This window comes from Mastigoproctus giganteus, chromosome 8 (genome assembly GCF_048544385.1).
Source record: "Mastigoproctus giganteus isolate SK-2022 chromosome 8, ASM4854438v1, whole genome shotgun sequence".
In the NCBI taxonomy this organism is placed as follows: Eukaryota; Metazoa; Arthropoda; class Arachnida; order Uropygi; family Thelyphonidae; genus Mastigoproctus; species Mastigoproctus giganteus.
In genome coordinates, this window is record NC_143582.1 from 99,531,868 (window position 1) to 99,553,696 (window position 21,829).

The 21,829-nt window shown below is 36.6% G+C and overlaps 1 protein-coding gene across 2 annotated transcripts in view; it reads left to right on the forward strand.

Moving 5' to 3' along the window:
- LOC150081736 (phosphatidylinositol 3,4,5-trisphosphate 3-phosphatase and dual-specificity protein phosphatase PTEN-like) overlaps positions 1 to 21,620 on the forward strand; it is a 523,999-nt gene extending 502,379 nt beyond the window's left edge. For both annotated transcript variants that reach the window (XM_090378836.1, XM_090378837.1), the window contains one exon: positions 21,389 to 21,620. In XM_090378836.1, coding sequence (XP_090234962.1) covers positions 21,389 to 21,414 — 26 coding nt within the window. In that variant the 3' untranslated portion in view covers positions 21,415 to 21,620. The remainder of the gene's footprint in view (positions 1 to 21,388) is intronic.
- The last annotated feature ends 209 nt before the right edge of the window (positions 21,621 to 21,829 follow it).

Genomic DNA, 21,829 nt, shown 5'->3' on the forward strand with positions numbered 1-21,829 from the left:
AATTTCAGCAGCATACTTTGGAAGACCTAAGTCACTTACTAAATTGTTCAGTTTGACTTGCGTGAATTGCTGTGGCATTAAAATATTTTCTGATTGATAACATTCCTCTTCTCTTTAGCTTCTGCTTCGGTGGAAGATGATGTGGACTCCAAAGTTTCTGGTGGAGGTTTTACAGGCAGATCAGATCCATGCGGAACCAGTCTTATGTCTGACGGTAGATCTGGATATTTGATGTCCTTTTTATTTTTTTAATTGTAACCTTTAACGTCACATACACAAAAGTAACATTCGGCATGGCTTACTGGCTCGTGCCACGCCATAGGAATAGCAAGCACACCTTTTTTCCTTGACTCCATTTTCTAAGATGTTCAACACATGTATTGAATACTTTGTGGTGCCCACGATTTATCCTGATCGCTTAGTTTTTTGTCAAAGTATGCATAATACGATTTTGTAACAAAATATGTCAGGACTGTTTATACACTTTCTGGTTGCCATACTAAAAGAAAACTAACACACAATGAGAGTTCACAACGATTTTTACGGGAGTACTGTGACCGCATAAGGGATGTGCCACATATAGGCTCTGTGGTTGGTGGACTGTACAATCAAGTGAGTGCATGCTCAGACAAGTTTAGCCCATAACTACACACAGGAGTCTACACACCTTGCAGCGTGTGTAGTTATGGGTTAAACACGTACAATCTGTTGTATTTAAGGCAAATATTTGATACTGATTACAAATATAGGGGTGTAAAACTTGTAAACCATTGCAGAAACTATAGTTATGTACACATTTGCGTATATCTAGGTAAAATTTTGTTAATGAATTGTGAAAAATCTTTACGTGATAGAAACAAACGGACTTCAGTTTAGCAATCAGTAAACATGCATAAATAACTGCCACATACTTTTACTCAAACCCCAGATTTACTGTAAACCAGTATAATTATTATGTTGAAAATGTGGTGTAATGTGTTTCCTTGATAGAAAGAAGTTGCTTTAATTGGTTTCATAAGAAGCATGAGTGAGCTTGTGCATTCTGTTTACTTATGTACAAAATGCAAATATTCATTTAATTTTCTAAGATGGAAATACATTTAGGGTTTGCATAGTTCCTTATTTATATAATTGCCACAGTAAAATATTTATATTTCTGGTTATGTTATCGTTGTTGTTTTTCATTAAATATGCTGATTATTGGCGTACAAACAAAAATAAAAGAATCTTTTATGCTTGAAAATAAAAAAATTCTGCAGAGACCATAGTTCCTAAGGACGATAGTTCCTGAATATGCTGTACTCAGACAAGGGTGCATGATTTTTGCTTATAATTTGATAAATAAGTGTAAGTGTTTTTAGGATCAAGCAGCACCAGGGGTTCCCCCCATCTCCGCGTAGTTTACGTTGTGGTGTATTACAGTACACTGTAAATGCCAGATATTTAAAAGTGTATGGATCTTGGATCGTGTAATGTCCTGTACCATTGTTCTTCCCATTTAGCCGCTGGACCCCTGTTGAGATCCAACGTTGCCCCACTTACACCCCGTGGAGGCAGGCCAGGAACTCAGTAGACTTAGTTTACTCTGGCAGGTCTTGCCACTTAATTTCCTGAGATTTCAGCGGCTAGGACCAAAAAAAAAAAAAAAACTTTGGGTGGCATATTCCAATGGTCATCAAGAAAATAAAATAAAGTGATTTTTATTATTTGCATTGACATGGGGGTATTATCGCTTTAATTTTTTTAGGCTGAATGCTGGGCGTATGGCGGGTTTGTTGTATTAATTTTGATGTGTGGGACTTTCTCTACCGTGAAGATAGAGGGGGTAGGCAGAAGTATGGTGCCAATAGAGAATGCGGCCCCAATTTCAGTGTGGCATGCCCATGCTCCACCAGAGAGGAAACGGGGGATGGTGAGAAGGGGGGACCGTGTGGCCGTCCCCTCCTCCCAGGGAGTTAGGAATTATAGGTGAAAGGGGGCTAGAGTGCCCTCTTCAGGTCTCCAATATGGCCTTTGTCTCACGTCAGTTTCTCTTCATTGTCACTCATCTTTGTGTTCCTCTTTCTTTGGTTCAGCATCCTTCCTTGATTGTGTGATAGCTTTTTTTTTTTTTTTTACTTCCCTATCAGGTGGGTTCTGTTATCTTAAACTGGTGGTGTTCCGTTCTCAACTTTGGGTGGCGTATTCCAATGTTCATCAATCATTGGTTGATATCCCCATCCTTAGTTTCTCGTATTCCTTGGTGTCCATATTTGGTTTCATTACTCCTGTTGGCCTTGGTGGATGGCTATTTGTAGTTTTATTCTGGAGAAGACATCCTGGGCAAAGCGACTAAAGGCTGCAAATTCTTCTGGTGTATCCAGGAGATGGTGTTCCTGGGTGTTAAGAATGTATTTAATTCTCGTGATCATTTGACATATGATGTCTTTGTATATTTCACACTGATGCATAATGTGGTGCCATGTTTCTAGTTCACCGCAGAGACAGTGTGATTCTTCGATTATGCCCAAGGCATTTAATTTGGCCTTGAAAGGCCCGTGGCCAGCGAGTAGAAAAGTAGTGTTTAGGCCTGGGTACAGCCATGCGGGAGCCTTGGAATACAGCTTGGTTACTTGGGGAATAAATTTTTTTGTTATTGCTCCTTTTTCCATGTCTGTCCATCTTCTCTGCCAAATTTGTACGAGGTGGGTCACTATTTTTTGTTTCTCGTTTTTCCTGTTATTGGTGATGTCAATCCAAGGGTAGGGTCCCCGCAAGGACCTGTAGAGCACTCGTACTAACCGTGTTACATGCCCTTGTTATTGTTAATAATATGTTGAGGTGGATCGTGTCCAGTATCCTTTTAATCTCTGCTGTTCCTGCTTTCTTGTACCATATGGGAGATCCATATGTTATTATCGGGATGAAGATGGCTTTCTAATACAGGGACAGAGTTCTCCTGTTTAGCCCCCAGTCCCTGCGTGTAACTCTGGCAACAAGCACTGTGTATTTCTGCAGTTTATCTTTTAGATAGATTAGGTGTGGTTTAAATGTTAAGTTCTTATCGATGATCAGTCCCAGATATTTAATTTGCGTTGACAGTTTGATTGTTTGTCCAGCCAGCTTGATTTGTGGTGGTCTTCTAAGGTTTAACCACCCTCTCAATAGTACTGAGTCCATCTTCCTTGGTGAGATTGTTAAAGTGTGTAGTTTTGCCCAGTCCTGCAAGGTTTCAAGGGCTTGGTTTGCAAGCGTTTCAAGGTTCTGTCTGGAATCCGCCGCGACCGTCAGGACGAGGCGGATTCCGGTGTGGTTGGCGGCAGGGCCTCTCTATGGCCCTGCTGCCAGCCACATGGTGACCATTATAGGTCTGGCAACATAGGACAGATAAAAACACTGGTAGTTTACTAAATTCCCAGTAGAATATAAAAATAATCTCACCTTTGGACTCCTCCGATTAACTTCTTTCAACTTGAACACTTTTTTGAACTATATGAACATTTTAAACTACTAAATTCCATTAAAAATCAGGAGTACGATAAAACGTGTCCGGACACTAAGGCCGCCATATTGGCTTCCACTTATAATTTGATAACGGAATCTTGTCCGTTTTGCACACCGTTCATGTGACACTATGTATAATAGTTAACAAATATGCACAAATATTCGTGCTATGCACTAACCCTGAACAATAGTAAATAAATGATCAACATTCTCGGAAAGGTCCGGCCTCAAACTCTCCCCTATCACCCCCATTCTTCTTTGTACCCCCCCCCCCCCGGGTAAACCCACCGCCCACTTTGGGAACCACTGGTATACACCCTCCCATTGTGGTATCTTACAGTATAGAAACTTGTATCCATCAATTAATTCTCTCTCTCTCTCCCTCCCTCCCTCCCTCTCTCTCTCTCTCTCTCTCTCTCTCTCTTGGGGGGGGGTTAATAACTGACTTTTAATGGTTCATACTTCCAGATCTTCATTTGAGGTTGTATATAAAAGAACAGTCGAGTGGAAATCTGCTGTACACTAATGGAAACAGTGAAAGGAGCGAAGGTGGAGTTGGGTTTCTGGTCCGTAAAGATATAAAAAACAACATTTTGGAATTCAAAAGTACGTCACCAAGGGTGTCAAGACTAATACTCAAGACTAAGAGGTACAAGCTAAAGGTTATAATGATTTATGTGCCAACATCGAGCCCTGATGATGAAAAGGTTGAAGAAATGTACACCAATACACTATTATTATGGGGGACTTCAATGCTATGGTTGGAAAAAGACAAAACAGCACAGAAAGGGAAACTATAGGAAATTTTGGAATTGATGTAAGAAATGAAAGAGGTGAAAGACTTGTGGAATTTGCAGAATCTCAAGGATTGTCAGTAATGAACACTTTTTTACGAAAAGGGTGAACAGAAAGGTGAACAGAAGAGTCCAAATGGATTAACAACTAATGAAATCGACTTCATCCTCATTACCAGAAGATATATCGTGAATGATGTTACTGTCCTGAATAAGGTAAATGTTGGAAGTGATCACCGAATGGTAAGATACACACTTGATATAGATGTAGGAAAGGAAAAAAACTGACTCGAGTAAATAATATGAAGGTCTTTGAGATAACAGAAGAGGAGAAAGAGCAGTATGTACTGGAATTTAAGAACAAGTTTGAGTTTCTGCAAACTGCTCAGGACCAAGATATTGATGAGGAATATTACAAATTTTTGAAAGTTGTAAAGCTCAAGAAACATATAGGGAAAAAGAAATCCAAAGAAGAAAAAATTAGTCAAGAAACACTTGTTATGATGAACCGAAGGTGACAAATGAAGAGCAAGATAAACACTGACAAGAAGAAAATTGAGTATACTGAGTTATGCAAAGCCATTAGAAAGAGACTCAGAGAGGACATAAGATTTAACACAAGAAAAGTAGAACAAGCATTAAGGGAAAACAAAGGATTTAAATCAGCAGCCATGAGCAGAAAGACAAATGATACTGAAACTGAAGAATAGCAATGGTGTACTTATAAACAGCAGAGAAGGCATAATTCAAATAGCAGAAGACTACTATAAGAATTATACAAGGAGCGAGGGAATGATGCCAGCAGTGGGGAAGATGGATCACAAATTAGCAACACATACAACATACCCGATATCCTTCCTGATGAGGTCAAACATGCGTTGAAGAAAATGAAGAATCAGAAAGCCCTGGGGGAAGATGAAGTTACTGTAGAGTTGTTAAAATTGGGAGGAAGAGACATAACACAAAAACTGGCAAGGCTCTTCACAAAATCCATTAGAAAAGGTGTGACGCCTAAGCAGTGGAATAATGCAATCATAGTTTTGCTGTATAAGAAAGAAGATAAATCAGAAATTGGAAATTATAGACCAATTAGCTTGTTATCCCACATCTACAAGTTGTTCACAAGTGTCATTACTAACAGATTAGAAAGAATACTTGATGAGAATCAACCGAAAGAGCAAGCTGGCTTTAGGACAGGATTTTCAACTATGGATCACCTTCATGTAATATCACAGCTAATGGAGAAAGAAAATGAATATAAAACACCATTATGCCTGGCATTTGTGGATTATGAAAAGGCATTTGACTCCATACAGCATAGGGCAATGTTTCGGGCACTGGAAACACAAGGTATAGATACCCCATATATTATGATTTTGAAGAAAATATATGAGAATGCTGCCTCCTTTATTAGACTAGACAAAGACAGTAGCAAATTTAAAATTGAGAAAGGAGTTCAAAAGGAGACACAATATCTTAAAGGCTGTTTACTGCTGCTCTTGAGGAAGCTTTCAAAAGATTATACTGGTTGCAGAAAGGAGTCAATGTGAATGGAGAGTACCTAAACCATTTACGATTTGCAGATGACATTGTGGTCATAAGCCACGATCCCAAAGAATTAGAGGAAAATCTTAATCAGTTATGCAGAGTTAGTAAGGATTTTGGACTAAAGATGAATATGACTAAACAAAAGTAATGATGAACAAGTATGCTACAGAAGGGGACATAATGATTGAAGGAGCAGTAATTGAAATGGTGGAGTCATATACTTATCTGGGACAAGTTATTAGCTGTAATAATGATAAATGGCCGGAAGTCAAAAGAAGAATAAATTTTGGATGGATAGCATTCAGGAAATATAGTCACATACTGAAGAGCAATATCCCAGTTTGTCTGAAACGTAAAATAATGAACCAATGTGTACTCCCCACCATGACTTATGGAAGTGAAACTTGGGCACTCACCAAAAGAATGAAAGAGAAGCTGAGAACTACACAGCGAAGAATGGAACGAATTATATTGGGAATCAGAGAAACACATGGATTGGGCAGGACACATAGCTCGAAGACATAATGACAGGTGGACTAAGAGAATAACAGAATGGTACCCAAGAGGAGCTAGAAGAAAACCTGGAAACAATGACGGAGATGGATAGATGAAATTCATGAATTTGTGGGTAGTAAATGGATGGCAATTGCACAAAACAGAAGGAACTGGAAAGTTGCTGGAGATACCTTCATCCTGCAGTGGATTGAAAATGGCTGATGATGATGATGTATAAGAACAGGCATTGCAATCCCAAACTGCCTAAGTTGATATATTTTTCTATTTCTTGCTTTTCTATATTCTTCTTTTTACTTCTCATGAGCCATTACTTTTAAGAATATGTAGTGAGAAACTATTCTCCCTCTGTTAACTTTCTCTCCTTCACAAAGTTTAGCATCAATTATTTTGCTAATTTGTTCATTCTTTACTCCCTTTTCTATGCTGAGCTGTATTTGTCATGTATTTGATTAAACAATAACACCACACACACTTATTTCTGTTTCCTTCTAGAATTGACCAATTTCTCTTATTTCTCCGCCTGAGGTCATTATAGTTGTTGACTTCTTAGCTTAGGTGCTAAGAATTTCCTGTGCCTTTAGTATATATTTGACTTTGGAAACAGTAAGTTCTTTTTACATATTCTATTTGATCCTCTTTTGAGCCAACCATAAACTCCATGCTAGTTATTAATAGTTTTTTTCTTTCATAAGTGTTTCTGGCCTTAACCTTTCTTTATTTCTAATTTTAAATTCAAAATTTAATTACAACTTACTTGCATAACCTTTACAAACAGAGGCCTACACATTACTGTCTTTTCTCACAATTTCGCTGGTTGCATAACCACTCACATACCGAGACAGTTAATCAATGGGTACTAGTTTTCTATACTGTAAATTACCACAATGGGAAGGTGTATACTATATACAAAATACACAAACCTCAGTGCTTGATATGAGGGTGGGAGACAGATAGACATATATGGAAGTTAAGTGAATATTAGATTTATATATATATATAACCATTAGCTTTTTATGATTGATAACACTGAACAACAAATTTTGGGTCATATCTTGTTACGGGCATAAAAGTAAGTTTACTTTATAGATTTTGGGGTGCCAAACATGGAAATCATGCTAAAAATGGCAGATTAGGCTCTTATTTTCGAAAAAAGTAGTTCGTTATATTTATACAAGATATTTTTTGTTTATATGGCGAACATACCTGAATCAAACATGGGACCTTTTCACCTTCCGCTGGTATTCAATTTTGGGAGCATCCCTTTTCACCATCCAACAATAATCGGCCAACATGGGGGTACTCCATTTGCTTTTGTATTATCATATCATTTGCTTTATTCCATCACTGTGATGTCTTGATGGAAGCACTCACCATGTTCATCGCTGGCAGCACCACAGTTTGGCGGGAAGGAAGGTGTGAGTGTAAGAAATGCATCTTCAATGACATGTTGCATGTGCTCCAGTTTTTCGTAAGAAGTAATGAGATCTTGCCGGCTTTAACATTTCCTAGAAAACCAGTAGAGAGATTTTAAAAGGCTTTCCACGCTGATTTCTCACTCTCACTAAAGCAGCGTTTCCCAAACTTTTTTAGTCATGGAACACTTTTCATCTTGCAGCATATTCATATTCACGGAACACTTACGAAACACAAGTTTAGTGGGAGCCAAAGAACTGTTTGCTAATATTTCATTACATACGACGCACTGTGCATCAGGAGCATTTTTATTTCCAATAGATGTAAAGCCGAAATTCAAATAACTCTCATCATACTTTCGTTTTGGTCTTTTTTTAGTTGGTTCCCGTTTTTTCACTTTGGATTTTTGGGGAACAATAGGCTACGATTGTTCATCGTCACAATTATTTTAAATATTATAATGATACAAAAATGGTGTACCCTACAAATACGAAAAATTTATTTTATTTTTTTAATTATTAATTATGATTTTTCGCGGAACACTTGTTCACATCTCATGGAACACAGTTTGAGAAACGCTGCACTAATGGCACATTCGAACTGTTCATCTTTGAAAAGTTGCATTATTTAGAGACCAATGAAAATTACTGCCTTAATTTCTCTGTAGTAAGTCTTGGGAATTTCTCTTGCAAGTATGTGAATGCAGGACTGTTCGCTTCCAAAGCCTTCAGAAAATTTTTCATGAACCCCAGTTTGATCAGGAGTGGTGGAAGCAAAACTTTATTTGGATCTATCAGAGGTTCAAATGCTTCATTCCATTAATAATTTTTGTAGAGGCCAACTCCTTTTCTCATAGTGGCACTACTATCCCACTCACAGAAAAAGCAATAATACTTGGTGTAACCCTTTTGTAGTCTAATAAAATGGGGATTACCTTTAAATCGGCACTATATCTCCACTCATACTTCTGATAGTGTACACCTAAGAGGGTGTGTGTTCTCCATGTTTGCAGATGTTTCTTTATTTGTGGACAGCATACGCAAGAGCTATTGAAGGCAACATATTTCCATTGTGTAATAACACAGCCTTAAGGCTAACCTTAGAAGCGTCTATAAATATTCGCCATTCAGAAATGTCTTGTGTTCATTGCTGCCACTAGATCGCCAACATCCTTACAAACAGTGAATTCACCTTTTGTGTAATAGAATTTATCATAGTCCTTTTTTTTTTTGAGTACGAAATGTCACTTTCACAGAATGATCTAGAAGATTCCACTGTTGTAGCCTCAAGGGAAAAGCTCTGCCTTATTCTCCAGCAGTTTGAGATCTCTGATGAGATCATTAAGCTCATTTTCTGTGATCTTATGTGGTTTGGAAGGATACAGGTTTGGACAAAATGATGGATCCCTTGACGTAGATGGCTGCTATACTTCTTTGTGGTATATCAAGTAGATGTTCATCAGGGTCTTCATCTTCATCAGCATACAGAAAAACAGTTGGGTGGCTCAGGAACTTCACCGTGAGGCACAGGACAAATTGCAGATGGTATATTTGGGTATGTCACTGGCCACATTTCTAATAGGAGGCACTATACAGAAGTAATGGTCTGTGGCATGAATTGTTGCCCCCCCTCCATATCTTGCCTACTTTATGCCAAAAGTACAAGAAGTAGGCCTTTTTTGCACTCGTAAGAGTTAAGGGATGCTTACTTGGAGCTAACATGACTTCTCAACATACCTAACAGAAATTATCCAGACTATTCACACAATTACGGGGCATATTAATCTTACACGACACAAATACTGAGCAAAAAGTAGGAATCTCACAGAGAACAACCATTAACTGAGAACAACCATTAACTGAGAACAAATCACCCAGTACTTAGCCGTATTCAACAATTACTGCAACAGAGTTGAAGACACATTTGAGGTGAATAACAACAACCTATCATGTGATGCAGAGCGAGGGGACAGTTGCTGATCATGTAATAAGAGTGAGGTGATACTGAAACTGCAGTGTTGCTATTCATTTTGCAGAGTGCCTTGTTGATAATGCAGAGTAACTCGCTAATATGAGACTCCAACTGTACTTCGAAAATAAGAGCCAATCGACAAATTTTAATGTGATTTTCGTGATCAGCAGCATAAAATTAGCCAAGATTGATTATTTTCGTTTTCATAACATTTTACGTGTTGACCAGTGTAATATTGAATGCCTACTTAAGTAGTTGGCTATGTACAGAAATGATGCTATTGCACTAACTTGTACGTAACTTAACTTCTTTCGTAACCTGAGGCTCTAGCCCTAAATTATGTAATAATACTGAAGATAAGTCTGTAATGCTAACTGGGATGATAAATTTATAATAGGATGCCAATTACCTTCGAATAAAACTTTATAATATTAGCAACAGCAATTTCAGCATCACTGGAAATATAGCAATTCTAGTATACTGAGAGGAGATAACACTGGAGCATACATTTTTAAAAATACTGTATAACTAATGCAAGGAAATTACTACATTAGAATTAAAAATATCACCTATATTACAATGATGCCACCTAATTTGATGCCACTTCTTTTACTTTTTTTTTTTTTTTTTTTTTTTGTGTATGTATGTATTCATTATGATCATGGACTCTTTTGGCTCTGTAGTAGCCCTATTCCATAAAGTTTCTCCCCCCCTTCTCTTCACGTTCCTTTTTTTTTTCTTCATAGCTTATTCCTTATTACTACACATCGTTTTATATATACACATTTGCAAGGTAAGTGAAAATTTTGTGTAAAAACTTTAATAATCCAAATTCATGAATTAGATAACTGTTTTATTTATTTATTTATTATTATTATTTATTTATTTTTAGATTGGCTAAAACCCATAGAAATGATGTAGAACATGCAATTAAATTTTGATGAAAGAAAGGCAATTCTTAAATGGTACTGGAAATTTGAAAATGTAGAGGCTCAGCATACACGGGAAAGACGATATGGAACAAGGGTGCCTATCCATATAACAGTAACCTGTCTCTGTGATAAATTTGAGGAACATGGAACTGTACAAAATATCAAAAAGACAAGCAATGGAAAGAAAAGGACATCAGGAGGTATCAAAAATCTGAAGTTCTCATGAATGCATTTGAACATTCCTCACAGAAGTCAACAAGAAAGTGTTCATGAGAACTGCAAATGAATCAATTGAGTATTATACGACTCTTAAAGGACATAAATTTGAAGTCGTTTAGACTTCAATTCAGGAAGGCAATCCAGATGAATAAACACAATTTTGTAAGTGATATTGCCATAAAAATGGAATCAGTGCTTTTGAAGGTGGTGGAAAATGAACAAGACAGCAGTGCAGGCAGGCAGGCGGCCAGAACAGCTCATGGAGTAAATGCAAGGTATGCATATGGGCAGCAACCTTAGAATAACATAACAATTAGGTGATACCATACTCAGCACAGCTCATGGGATTTTATTAATGATATAAAAGAATTTTGCCAGAAGGGATAAGGAGGTGACTATCCCATTGTATAAGGCAGCGGTTCTCAAACTGTGCGTCGGGACGCCTGGGGAGGCACCATAATTTACCAGGGGCATCGCAGATGATGTAATAGTTTATGTAAGATTTCCATGGCAAATATTAAAATTGTATTACGAATAATTTTTTTACTATTAGATATCTACTACTATTTGATCTGTATTATTAATGTAAATAATTATAGGAAATATTTTGGGTATTTTTGACAAAGAAAACGTATAGTGTTCCCTTTTCGTTGTTATCTTTATATGAATTTTGGTGTTTAGCAAAAAAAAACATGAATACCGGGAATGTAGCAATAAAGCTTTGCGAATACTAGTGCCATTTTCAAGTTCTTACCTTTGTGAAGTTGGATTTTCGGCATTGGCAGTCATTAAATCTAAGTACAGATCAAAATTAAATGTTGAAAAAGAAATACGTGTTGCCATTTCAAAAATGACGTCTAGGTTTGATGAATTATGCAATGAAAAGCAAGTGCAAACATCACATTGATGTTTTTTAAGAATAAAATAATATCCCTGTTATTATTTCGTATATTAATAATTATTGTATTAACATATTAAAAATAAGAAATTGCACAATTATAGATGTTTTACTTCAAGGGAGGCACCGGGAAAACATTACAGCTCAAGGGAGGCGTGGGCTCAGAAAATTTGAGAACCGCTAATATAAGGCAATGGTTAGGCCTGATACATGTGAAACTTTTGAAAATGGGTGCAGAGAAGAGAATGAAATTAGTGAGAGGCACAAATAGGTGCTCTTACCAGGGAAGGATTCCATTCTGTAAATTAGAGGCCGAGTAGAGCAAGAAGATTAGTGAGAAGAACAGAAAGGTATTCTTATCAGGAAAGTCTTCATATAGGCTGGAGCCTCATTTTAGAAAGGAAGTGGATCTTTTGGAATGGATGCCAAGTAGAGGCAAGAAGATAAGTGAGAAGAACAGAAAGGTATTCTTATCAGGAAAGTCTTCATATAGGCTGGAGCCTCATTTTAGAAAGGAAGTGGATCTTTTGAAATGGATGCCAAATAGAGGCAAGAAGATAAGTGAGAAGAACAGAAAGGTATTCTTATCAGGAAAGTCTTCAATTCTGCAAATTGCAGTGTCAGGAGACTAGGCACTATAAGGCTTTGAATGGATTAAGCCACCAATTGTGATGGTATCCTTCCATCAGCTCAGACTACACACATACACAGGGGCATATATTCAAATTGAGAAAAGATGATTGTAGGATAAATGTGTGGAAGTTTGCCTTTGACCTGCAAGCAGTTGATTGTTAGAATAAACTCCACGTGGTGTTATATAAGTGAGTAGTGGGAATAATTCAAGGAAGAACTAGATGAAGTATAGGAGGAGGGATGGTCAGGTGATGCAAGAAGTTTGATTTTTTTTTTTTTCTTTTTCTTTTTACTGATGCTGTATAAGCTTGCCCCCTTGCTTCATTTGCCACTACTAATACTAAATCAGAACAACTGTTGCTAATAGGTGCAAATTTTCCTTCCAGTTGTCAGTGCTTTTTTTTTTTATCTTACATCTGAAAGTTATAAGCTGCTTCCTGTTATCACCAGGAAGAGACTTTTAACTGCTATAAATGGATTGCCACTACTGCAACTGCAGGCCTCAACCTTGTGCTGCAATTCATGATAAAATGCTTCAGCCGTTTATCCTTGATCCAGTACTATCAATTTTTAACTGTGTCTTAGCAGAGCCCTACTTTCCCAATCTGTTGAACAGCTATGCTGTGAGACCACGTACTAAATCCAATCTGCGATCCTCATTAAAGGGTTCAGGCCAATATCTTGTTCCTCCAGCCTTTTGAGCCGACCGGGCTAGCCGAGTGGGTAAAGTACCTGCCCGGCAACCCAAAGGTCGCGGGTTCGATTCCCGCCTCGGGCTTGGATCAAAGTACTGCAAAAACCTTGGGAGGTGCAATATGGCCACAGAAGTCGATGCGCCAACAACTACCAAATCAAAAAAAAAAAAAAAAAAAAAAAATCCAGCCTTTTGAAACTCACTGAGAAGACATTGCTCCGAACCATCACTAATCAAATCATGCCTCATAAACCTCCACAAATTCCCTACACCATTCCCAGAAGATCCACAATTACCAATTATATACATTCATAACCAGCACCATAGAGCTTTCCGTTGCATACATCAACCTGGAAGCTGCCTTCAACTCGATCATCATCTTGTTCACTTCCTAGAAAATTGCTGCCATATAAAAAGCAACATTTGATTTATCACAATCCTGCTTTCTGATAAAAACTATATTTCGAAAAAGATCATTGCAGGAATTCCCCAAGGTGGAGTTCTCTTGAGCATTATTTACAACAGTCATTTGTGCAAAAGAAAGAAAACATAACCTGCTATGCTGATGATATTAAGCCACATATTCAAATTAACCCCGAAGACCATACCTTAAACATCAATAATAAGGTCAACCAAAAGTTATATGACTTAGGATCCTATCTCAATCAATTTGGACTACTGATTAACCCTGCCAAACCAGCCGTGTTTTTGGGCACCAACCAACTTGGACTTTTGTCCAAGCCTCTCTAGACAATATTCTCATTCCAGTGGTTAATATACATACTGAATTGGCGGTCGTCTTCAGTTATAAACTGGGCTTCAACCCCCACATTGGCAAACTAATAACAAATATCTGCCAGATGCGCTGGACTTCCAAACAACTGCTCCATGTTAGGGATCTGGATGTGACCTGCTTGTGATCTGGATGTGTACGCACGTCTGTATACTCCATCATGTTATGTGTCTCAGAAATTTGGATGTCTGTAGATCCCATCAGTATCAAGCATGTATACTAATTTAATTCTAATTTTTTTGTTACTTATTGGTGCATCAGCTTCTGTGGCCATAATGCACCACCCAAAGTTTTTGCACTACTCTGATCCAAGGCAGGATTCGAACCCACGACCTTTGGGTTGCCAGGAAGCACTTTACCCATCCAACTAGCCTGGTTGGCCACGTATACTCTGCCGAATACTGGCACCTTCATTGGATTACGCACAGACATCATCATCCACCCCAGCAAAGAACAACTGAAATAGCAATCTCATTAAACTTTGCCCAACTGCCATTTTTGGTAATAGAAAGAAACATTTTTGGTAATAGAAACAAACTGCATAAATGACTACTGGAATGATCTCAGAGCCAAACATCTGGGAACTGTGTGGCTGGAGAATCCCTCAACCCAAACTGAGGTCAGCTCCCACACTTACAGCCCATCCTAAAAGACTAGCCCTTTGTGATCATTTTCTTCCCAGGCAAATGCTCACCATAGTCCAAGCAATTGACAGTGACCTCTATAAATTTGCAAAGGATCAGAAATACCTAAGACAGATCCTTGTTAGCCTACCCTCAACCAGGCAAACAGCACATTAAATATGGGAAATTTAATAATGTATAAAGTATATGTAATAATGTATAATGTCTGTGTATATATATATATATATATATATATATACACAGTCGGACCTCTCTTTAACGAACTTCCATATAGCGAATTTTTCTATGTAGCAAACTTTTTTGATTTTCCCTTGGTCATTACATTGAAAATAGTTTCCCTACAACGAAGAAAATTTCCATATAGCAAACTGATTTCGAGAGACCTGGGTATGCATTGTTCGCACCTCTGGCCTTTAGGCAATAGAGCTTCTGCTGTAGAAAGCTCGAATTAAGAACTAAAGGCTTTAATTCCATGAATTAAGAGCTAAAACATTTTACAATTTAATGGTGCCCATAAATCCCTGCCGGAGGAAACTGGCCAACCATGGTGCAGGATAGAAAAAGATGGAAAAGTCTGGGAGAGGCCTTTGCCCAGCAGTGGGTCAGTGGCTAAAAAGAAGTAAAACTTATACAACTTTATACACCGCCAGAGTGGCCAAGTGGTTAAGGCGCCAGACATTGCCGAGCCGGAGTTCATAAACCTTGCCAGAGCCAAAACACAATGACAGATTTAAAGTACAACTTATACACTACTATGCCGAGAAGTCCCGCTGGTCAGCTGTCCACAGCCATTGGCAAGGATTAAGGCATATTCCCGATGCGGACATTGGCTCTGGTCAACCTATTTTCTACTGTAAGCATCCTATTAGAGAATTAGGAGAGAGTGATTTTCCTTTATCTCCAAAATTCATCTGTTGTTTCAAAGAAATGAGTCATCCACACTTTCACTAAATTTCACCCATCTCTGTTTACATGGTAGCTACAAGTGGTCCCTAATTTCAGCTTTGTTTTAACTGCTGTGCAAGTAACCTTACGTTGTCTAAGAGGAAATCCTTGAGGTAGCGTGAAAAGGTGGAAGTGCTTAATGTAGATCACAGCGTAAAAAAAAAAAAGAAAATGCTTTAAAATTTGATGTTCCTTCCAGTTTTGATTCTCAAGCAGTTTGAGGAAACATGACCCATTCGGAAGCGTGAGAAATTATGCCTTTGGGAATATGTAGATGAAGCAGTTTTTAAGTGGATGAAGTTGATTCAAGATCAAATCATGCTGATATCAGTGTTATTAATAAAAGAAAAGGCTATGGAGTATGCATCTTTTCTGAGGCACAAAACATTCCAAGCCAGTTCTGGTTGGTTGGATAAATTTAAAGAGTGTCATGACTTCAAAAAAGTTAATTTCTGATGAAAGTGGAGGTGCAATCAAAGAAGAGTATACCCATTGGAAAGAAACAGTTTTGAAAAAAATTATGGAGGACACTAGTCCAAAGACATTCAACGTTGATGAAACATGTCAATTTTTTAAATGCTTGACAAACAAGACACTGACTTTTAAAGGTGATGAATGTTTAGGTGGTAAAGATAGTAAGGAGAGAATTACACTCTTGGTTGCAAATATGGCTGGTAATGAAAAACTGAAGCTTTTGGTAATAGGCAAAAGTAAATATCCCAGATGTTTCAAAGGAATAAAGGTGTTAAGAGTTTTAAAAACCTTGAGTGACAAGTGAAATCTTTGAGCAGTGGATTTTAAATTTCAATAGAAAGATGACGAAAGAAAACAGAAAAATTGCGTTGATTGTCAACAACTGCCCTGCCCACCTTCACTCGGTAATTTCAAAACTTACAAGTGTGAAGCTTGTTTTCTTCCTTCTGAATACAATAATTCGTCTTAACTGCAGCCAATGGACCAAGGCATTATCAAGAATTTGAAAATGCACTACCGAAGGTGCATACTGAAAAAAATTATACTGAGAATATAAACCAACCAACCTATAGATTGTATTATAGATTTGTGGATGTATGTGTGGATATTGGCGAAAGTGTGAAGTCAAGATGTGATGGAAACAATTAAGAACTGTTTCACAAAAGCAGGTTTTGCTAAAATGCTGATTAACAGAGATGAGAGGGATGAACTACTAGAAGACATTAAGCAATCTTGAGAAGAGTTCCAAGCAAGGTTTGATCAGTGGAGAAATTGTTCTTGACGAAATTTTAGCAGTTGATAACGATATCATAGTAGTTGAATAGTAACTCCAACATTTTGGAGTGTATTTAAAGAACTACACAATGACAATAATGACAATATCGATGATGAGTTGGATGAAATTCAGAGAAATTAAGGCAATAAGGGCAATATTAAACCTTCTGAACAAATGTTGGCAGCATTTGAAACTTTGTATCGAGGTCTTCAGTATAAAGAAAATGTGACAGAAAATATATTTCAGTGTTTAAAGTTTAAACAAATACAAATATTTTTATGAATGGTGTACAGTAGAATTCTGTGTACAACCAAAAATAACCAAATATTTTACATAATTCTTAAAAGTGCACTAATAAATTTGTGGGCATCATTTAAGTAGTCATTTCTTAATATATATGCATTAATAAATTGTTTTAAAATGTTAGAAAATTTCTTTCCCATTTTTTACTATATTTCTGAATTTACAGTATTTTTTATTGTTGAAAAGGTAATATTTCTTTATAATGAAATTTCTGTATAAATAATTTTTTTTCAAGGGAATGATTGATTTCATTATGTAGAGGTCCGACTGTATATGTATGTGTAAATAATTTCTAAAACTTATTTAATTGGCTCTGTGGAAAGAACCTGAATTCTCGACATGGGCTCTGTCCTCGAGGGCATTTTCCACTAAATCTATTATGAACTGTGTTTACAATTACTTGCCTATATATGCAAATAAGATATGACACCTATTTAGAGATCTAAACAATTCATACATAATATGTATATATAAATATGCATTCCACAGAGCTATACATGAAAAAAATATAAATATATACATACTCACAAAAGGGTTAACGTTCAGAATGTTTCAATCTAGGCAAAACCCAAACATTCAGAAAATTAAAGCATAGCTAACAAAATGTCATTCTAATTCTATTCACATGCATTTATTATACAGAACAACTTTATAATTAGTCAGAAAAAAAGACTAGTTAGGCAAAATTTAGAAATCTGTAATCCTAACTGTTGATATTACCATTAATCACAGCAGTGACGTTGTAAAAATTGATAACACCTCTACATTCGCAGGTGCCTTGTCTCCAGACACCTTAATTTGCAAAATTTAAGCCTTTCTTCGTAAGAGCAACCAACCCTTTGTTCCATCATGAATCTTGTTGTCCTTCTCTGTACTCGTTCCAGCAGCTCTACATCCTTCTTAAAATGAGGCCTCGAGACCTGTATTCAGTACTGAAGGTGTGGCCTGACCATTGCCTTATACAAGGGGATAATCACCTCCTTATCACTGCTAGAAAAATTCCTGTATATCATTGACAAGACACCATGAGCTACTCTTGCAACTGTCTGCACTGCTCAGAAAACTTCATATCTGCCTGCACAATTACCCCCAGGTCCTTTTCATTCTCTACCAATGTCAGTGTAGTACTTTACATTTGTCAATGTTAAACTTCAGTTGCCACCTCTCAGCCCATCTGCTCAACTTTTCTAGATCCTCTTGCAGCAGTGTACTGCCGTTAGTGTCATTAACAACCCTGCCGACCTTCATATCGTCTGCAAACTTGGACATTAAGCCTGAGATACCAGCATCAATATCATTAATAAATACAGAAAACAACAATGGACCTAACATTGAACCCTGGGGCACTCCACTAATAACATTAATCCACAAAGAGCAGTGTCCATTGATTACCACTCTCTGTCTTCTCCCACTTGACTATCCGTTTATCCATAGCAGCAATTTGCCTCCAATGCCACACTGCTCCAATTTATGCAGCAGTCTTCCATGTGCAAAAGTATCAAACACTGTTTGATACCATTACAGATGAAAGTCAGGTGGATTCAAGTCCGGTGAAAGAGGGGGCCGCAGCTTTTTTGGGATTATTCAATCAGCAAAAATTTTGCCTATGAGTGTCATCGATTGTGTAGCAGTATCAGTTTGCCGATAAATTGGTAGAGAATATTGGAATGGTAACATTCAGAGGTTATTGTTTCACTGAAGAAGATAGGCCCAATGATTCTTCTTCTGGAGATAGCAACAACCCAAACACACAACCTTTTGCTGCTGATGGAGAGGGTGTTAGCAATTTGTCAGCATGATTTATTTAAAAAACTTTATCTGCTTTAATTATTTTTATTGTGTTTCTTCTATTATAATGATCATATGGTGAGATCCCGATTTATAACCAATGATTTTTGATGCCATAAATTCCATTTAAAATCAGTAATAGCTTTATACCCAAAATTAGATTTATAACTAATAATTTTTGACGTCACAAATTCGATTTAAAAAAAAAATTCTTCTCAAAGCATTGTTAATTGAGTAATTGCTGCATACTAATACAAATAAAACTGTAAACATAAAAAGATGACTTCACATTCTTCCAGAACTGCTCTTCTCATTAAATGTGTTATCTGTATAATAAAATTAAATCAGATAGAGCGTCCTCTGGTCTGACAAATCAGACAACCACACAAACCAGCGCTCATAAACCAGTTATGAGCGCTGGTACGTTCATTATAAAGACATTCACGGCAAATGTAATTTAATTCTGAAATTTAATATTTGCCCATGACGTGCTCGTTCGTGATCCTCTTCTAATAGAAACATTATTTTTAAGCAATTGTGAGATGGTTTCATTCCCTCACGGATTTAGTCCACTTGGTTTCTCATCCAGCCAACAGACAAACCGATCATAAAGTACAAGAAAAATATAGGCACAACTTACTGATGTCTCATGGCCTTGTTGCTTACCGTGAACAAAATGAATGTCTGCACATAGGAAAGCAAAGTAATCAGCATTTGTGCAGTTAAAAAAGTCAGTGAATAAAAATATAAAAATAAAAGTCATAAAAATATAATGGGCAAAAAATAGTGTGATGAACTGCTGATTAGGATACTATAACCAAAGTGTTTATTCACCAAACAATCCCAAATCAATCCAGCATAATAAAAGATGAACTGAGATACAGAATATAGCCACAAATGTATACTAATGTGCAGCAGTCGTGAACACAGTAATTATGATTGTAATTTTTTTTTTTTAATTGTTATTGGCAATTAGGAAGGGGAGGAAGGTACCCTCTTCGAAAGAGCAAGTCCAGTAGACTGTTCTATAGGTTCCCATCACATATGATGCAACGAATATGTAAAGTGGAACTTGAAAAGGGTAATGACTACTGGAAAATTTCAAAGACCACAACATGACATCTAAAACTTTCAATTTAGATGCCGAGCAATGGTCTCTAAAATTTTCCTGTAGAGCGAGAGGGGAAAAAAAAAAAAGGCTTGGAAATGTAATCCGCTGAAGTGTGATTTCCAGCTAAATTATGTTGCATTTCTTAATTTCCAAAGTAAACATTCTTCAAATCTTAAATTTTTGAATACATGTCACGCAATTAGATTCTTTCCTATCAATTCAGGAAAAAAGCAAAGAAAGAAATCAAAAATACTAGTAGCATGCAGCTCCCAACGAATAAAAGCAAGTACTGTGCACTTTACAAAACAGTTTGCAAGGGTCCTAACCAGAATTCCCTTTAACTGCACACCTATGTGGCCACACAGTGGTTTTGGAAGTTCCACACTAAATTTTTTGAGCATGTGCTGTATTCTGGAATGCAGCTGAACATGGCTGCACCCAGTCCCAGCCTGCCAGGGACTCCTTATGAAGTTCTTTGCGTATTTCTATTACAGGAATACAATTCAAAGAAATTTATTTTTCAAGGAAGACACCTCCTACCCTTCACCATTGTCTTACTGTCAGTAAAAGATGTATCAAAAGCATTTCATAATAAGGATTATTTTCCAAGTGTTCACTCTGTGGTTTATAAAATCTGTTAACACTGTCAAGAATTATTTTCGTGGTGCTAGTTTTATATTTGCAAGATCAATTTAATCTAATAGTTATAATTATTTGTTATTAAATTGTTTATTTTCCAATTCACGTATAAAAAATCACTCATAATAGTAATCTTTAATCATTTCTGTATGGCAAACAGCTGCAAGTGCACAAAGCAATAGTCATTCCTTGCACTAAGATAAAACACCTTGAGGAACAATGATCCTGACTACATCTGGCTAATATCTGTTGGAGGAGTTTGTGTAATAGCAGATTGATCAAACGGATCAGAATCTTTCTGCTTAATTACATGCCTAGTGTTACCATTTAGGCTGGATTTAACATAGTACAGTTTCCTCAAGAAAGCAGGAGTTCCTGGACCAATACAATTCTGTAAGAAGTCAAGTTTTTTTTAGTTTTTAATATTTATACGTAACAAGGCCTAATACCATCTAAATCTGGATATTTTGATGTTCTTCTAGTTCTGAATATGGTAATCCAATTGGTGTCATTCTTATCCAGTTAACTACTAAAATATATCCATATAATGTCTGGTTTTGAAATAGTCCAAAAAAGCTTGTGTTTTTAACTTCAATTTTGTCTGGTTAGGAGACAAAAGAAAGCTCAGAATAAAAATATAAATACAGTACAATGTACTTGGATTTCTTAAACAGGAATAGATGGCAACCTTTTCAGATTTATAATCTCATTATAATGGATAAAATTCATTCTTCTATGTTAATTATTAATCTGTTATGTCAGTATTTCTAAAAGGTTGTGTTTTTTTTTTTTTTTTTTTTTTTTTTTGTTAACAGGTGAAGGCGAAACAACTTACCTATGACAAATCAATTTTTATTTGTTATGAATTATCCTGCCTGTGTTTTCCTGTGGACTGTGATCATCTCCACTTTATTTTATTTTTTTATCATGAATCTCACAACAGTTGTAAATAATGTGATGAGTGTGACTTCTATTTTGCTCCTTGTGTTTAGATGTCATGTAATGTATTCTGCTTGTTATATTCTATGTGATATTGAGTCACAAGCCAGTTTGGTAAACTTAAAGATATTTTATACTTGTTTGCTTTTTATTTATAAGAAACATAAATTTATGCAAAATACACTCACAAATATTTTAGTTTGTGACTTGTGTGATCTCATGTAGTAATAGCCAGTGTGAATATTTTATGTTATAGATAAACCAATTTTATATAGAAATTGTTTTAGATGTCTATTGTAGATATTTGATGTAAAAAG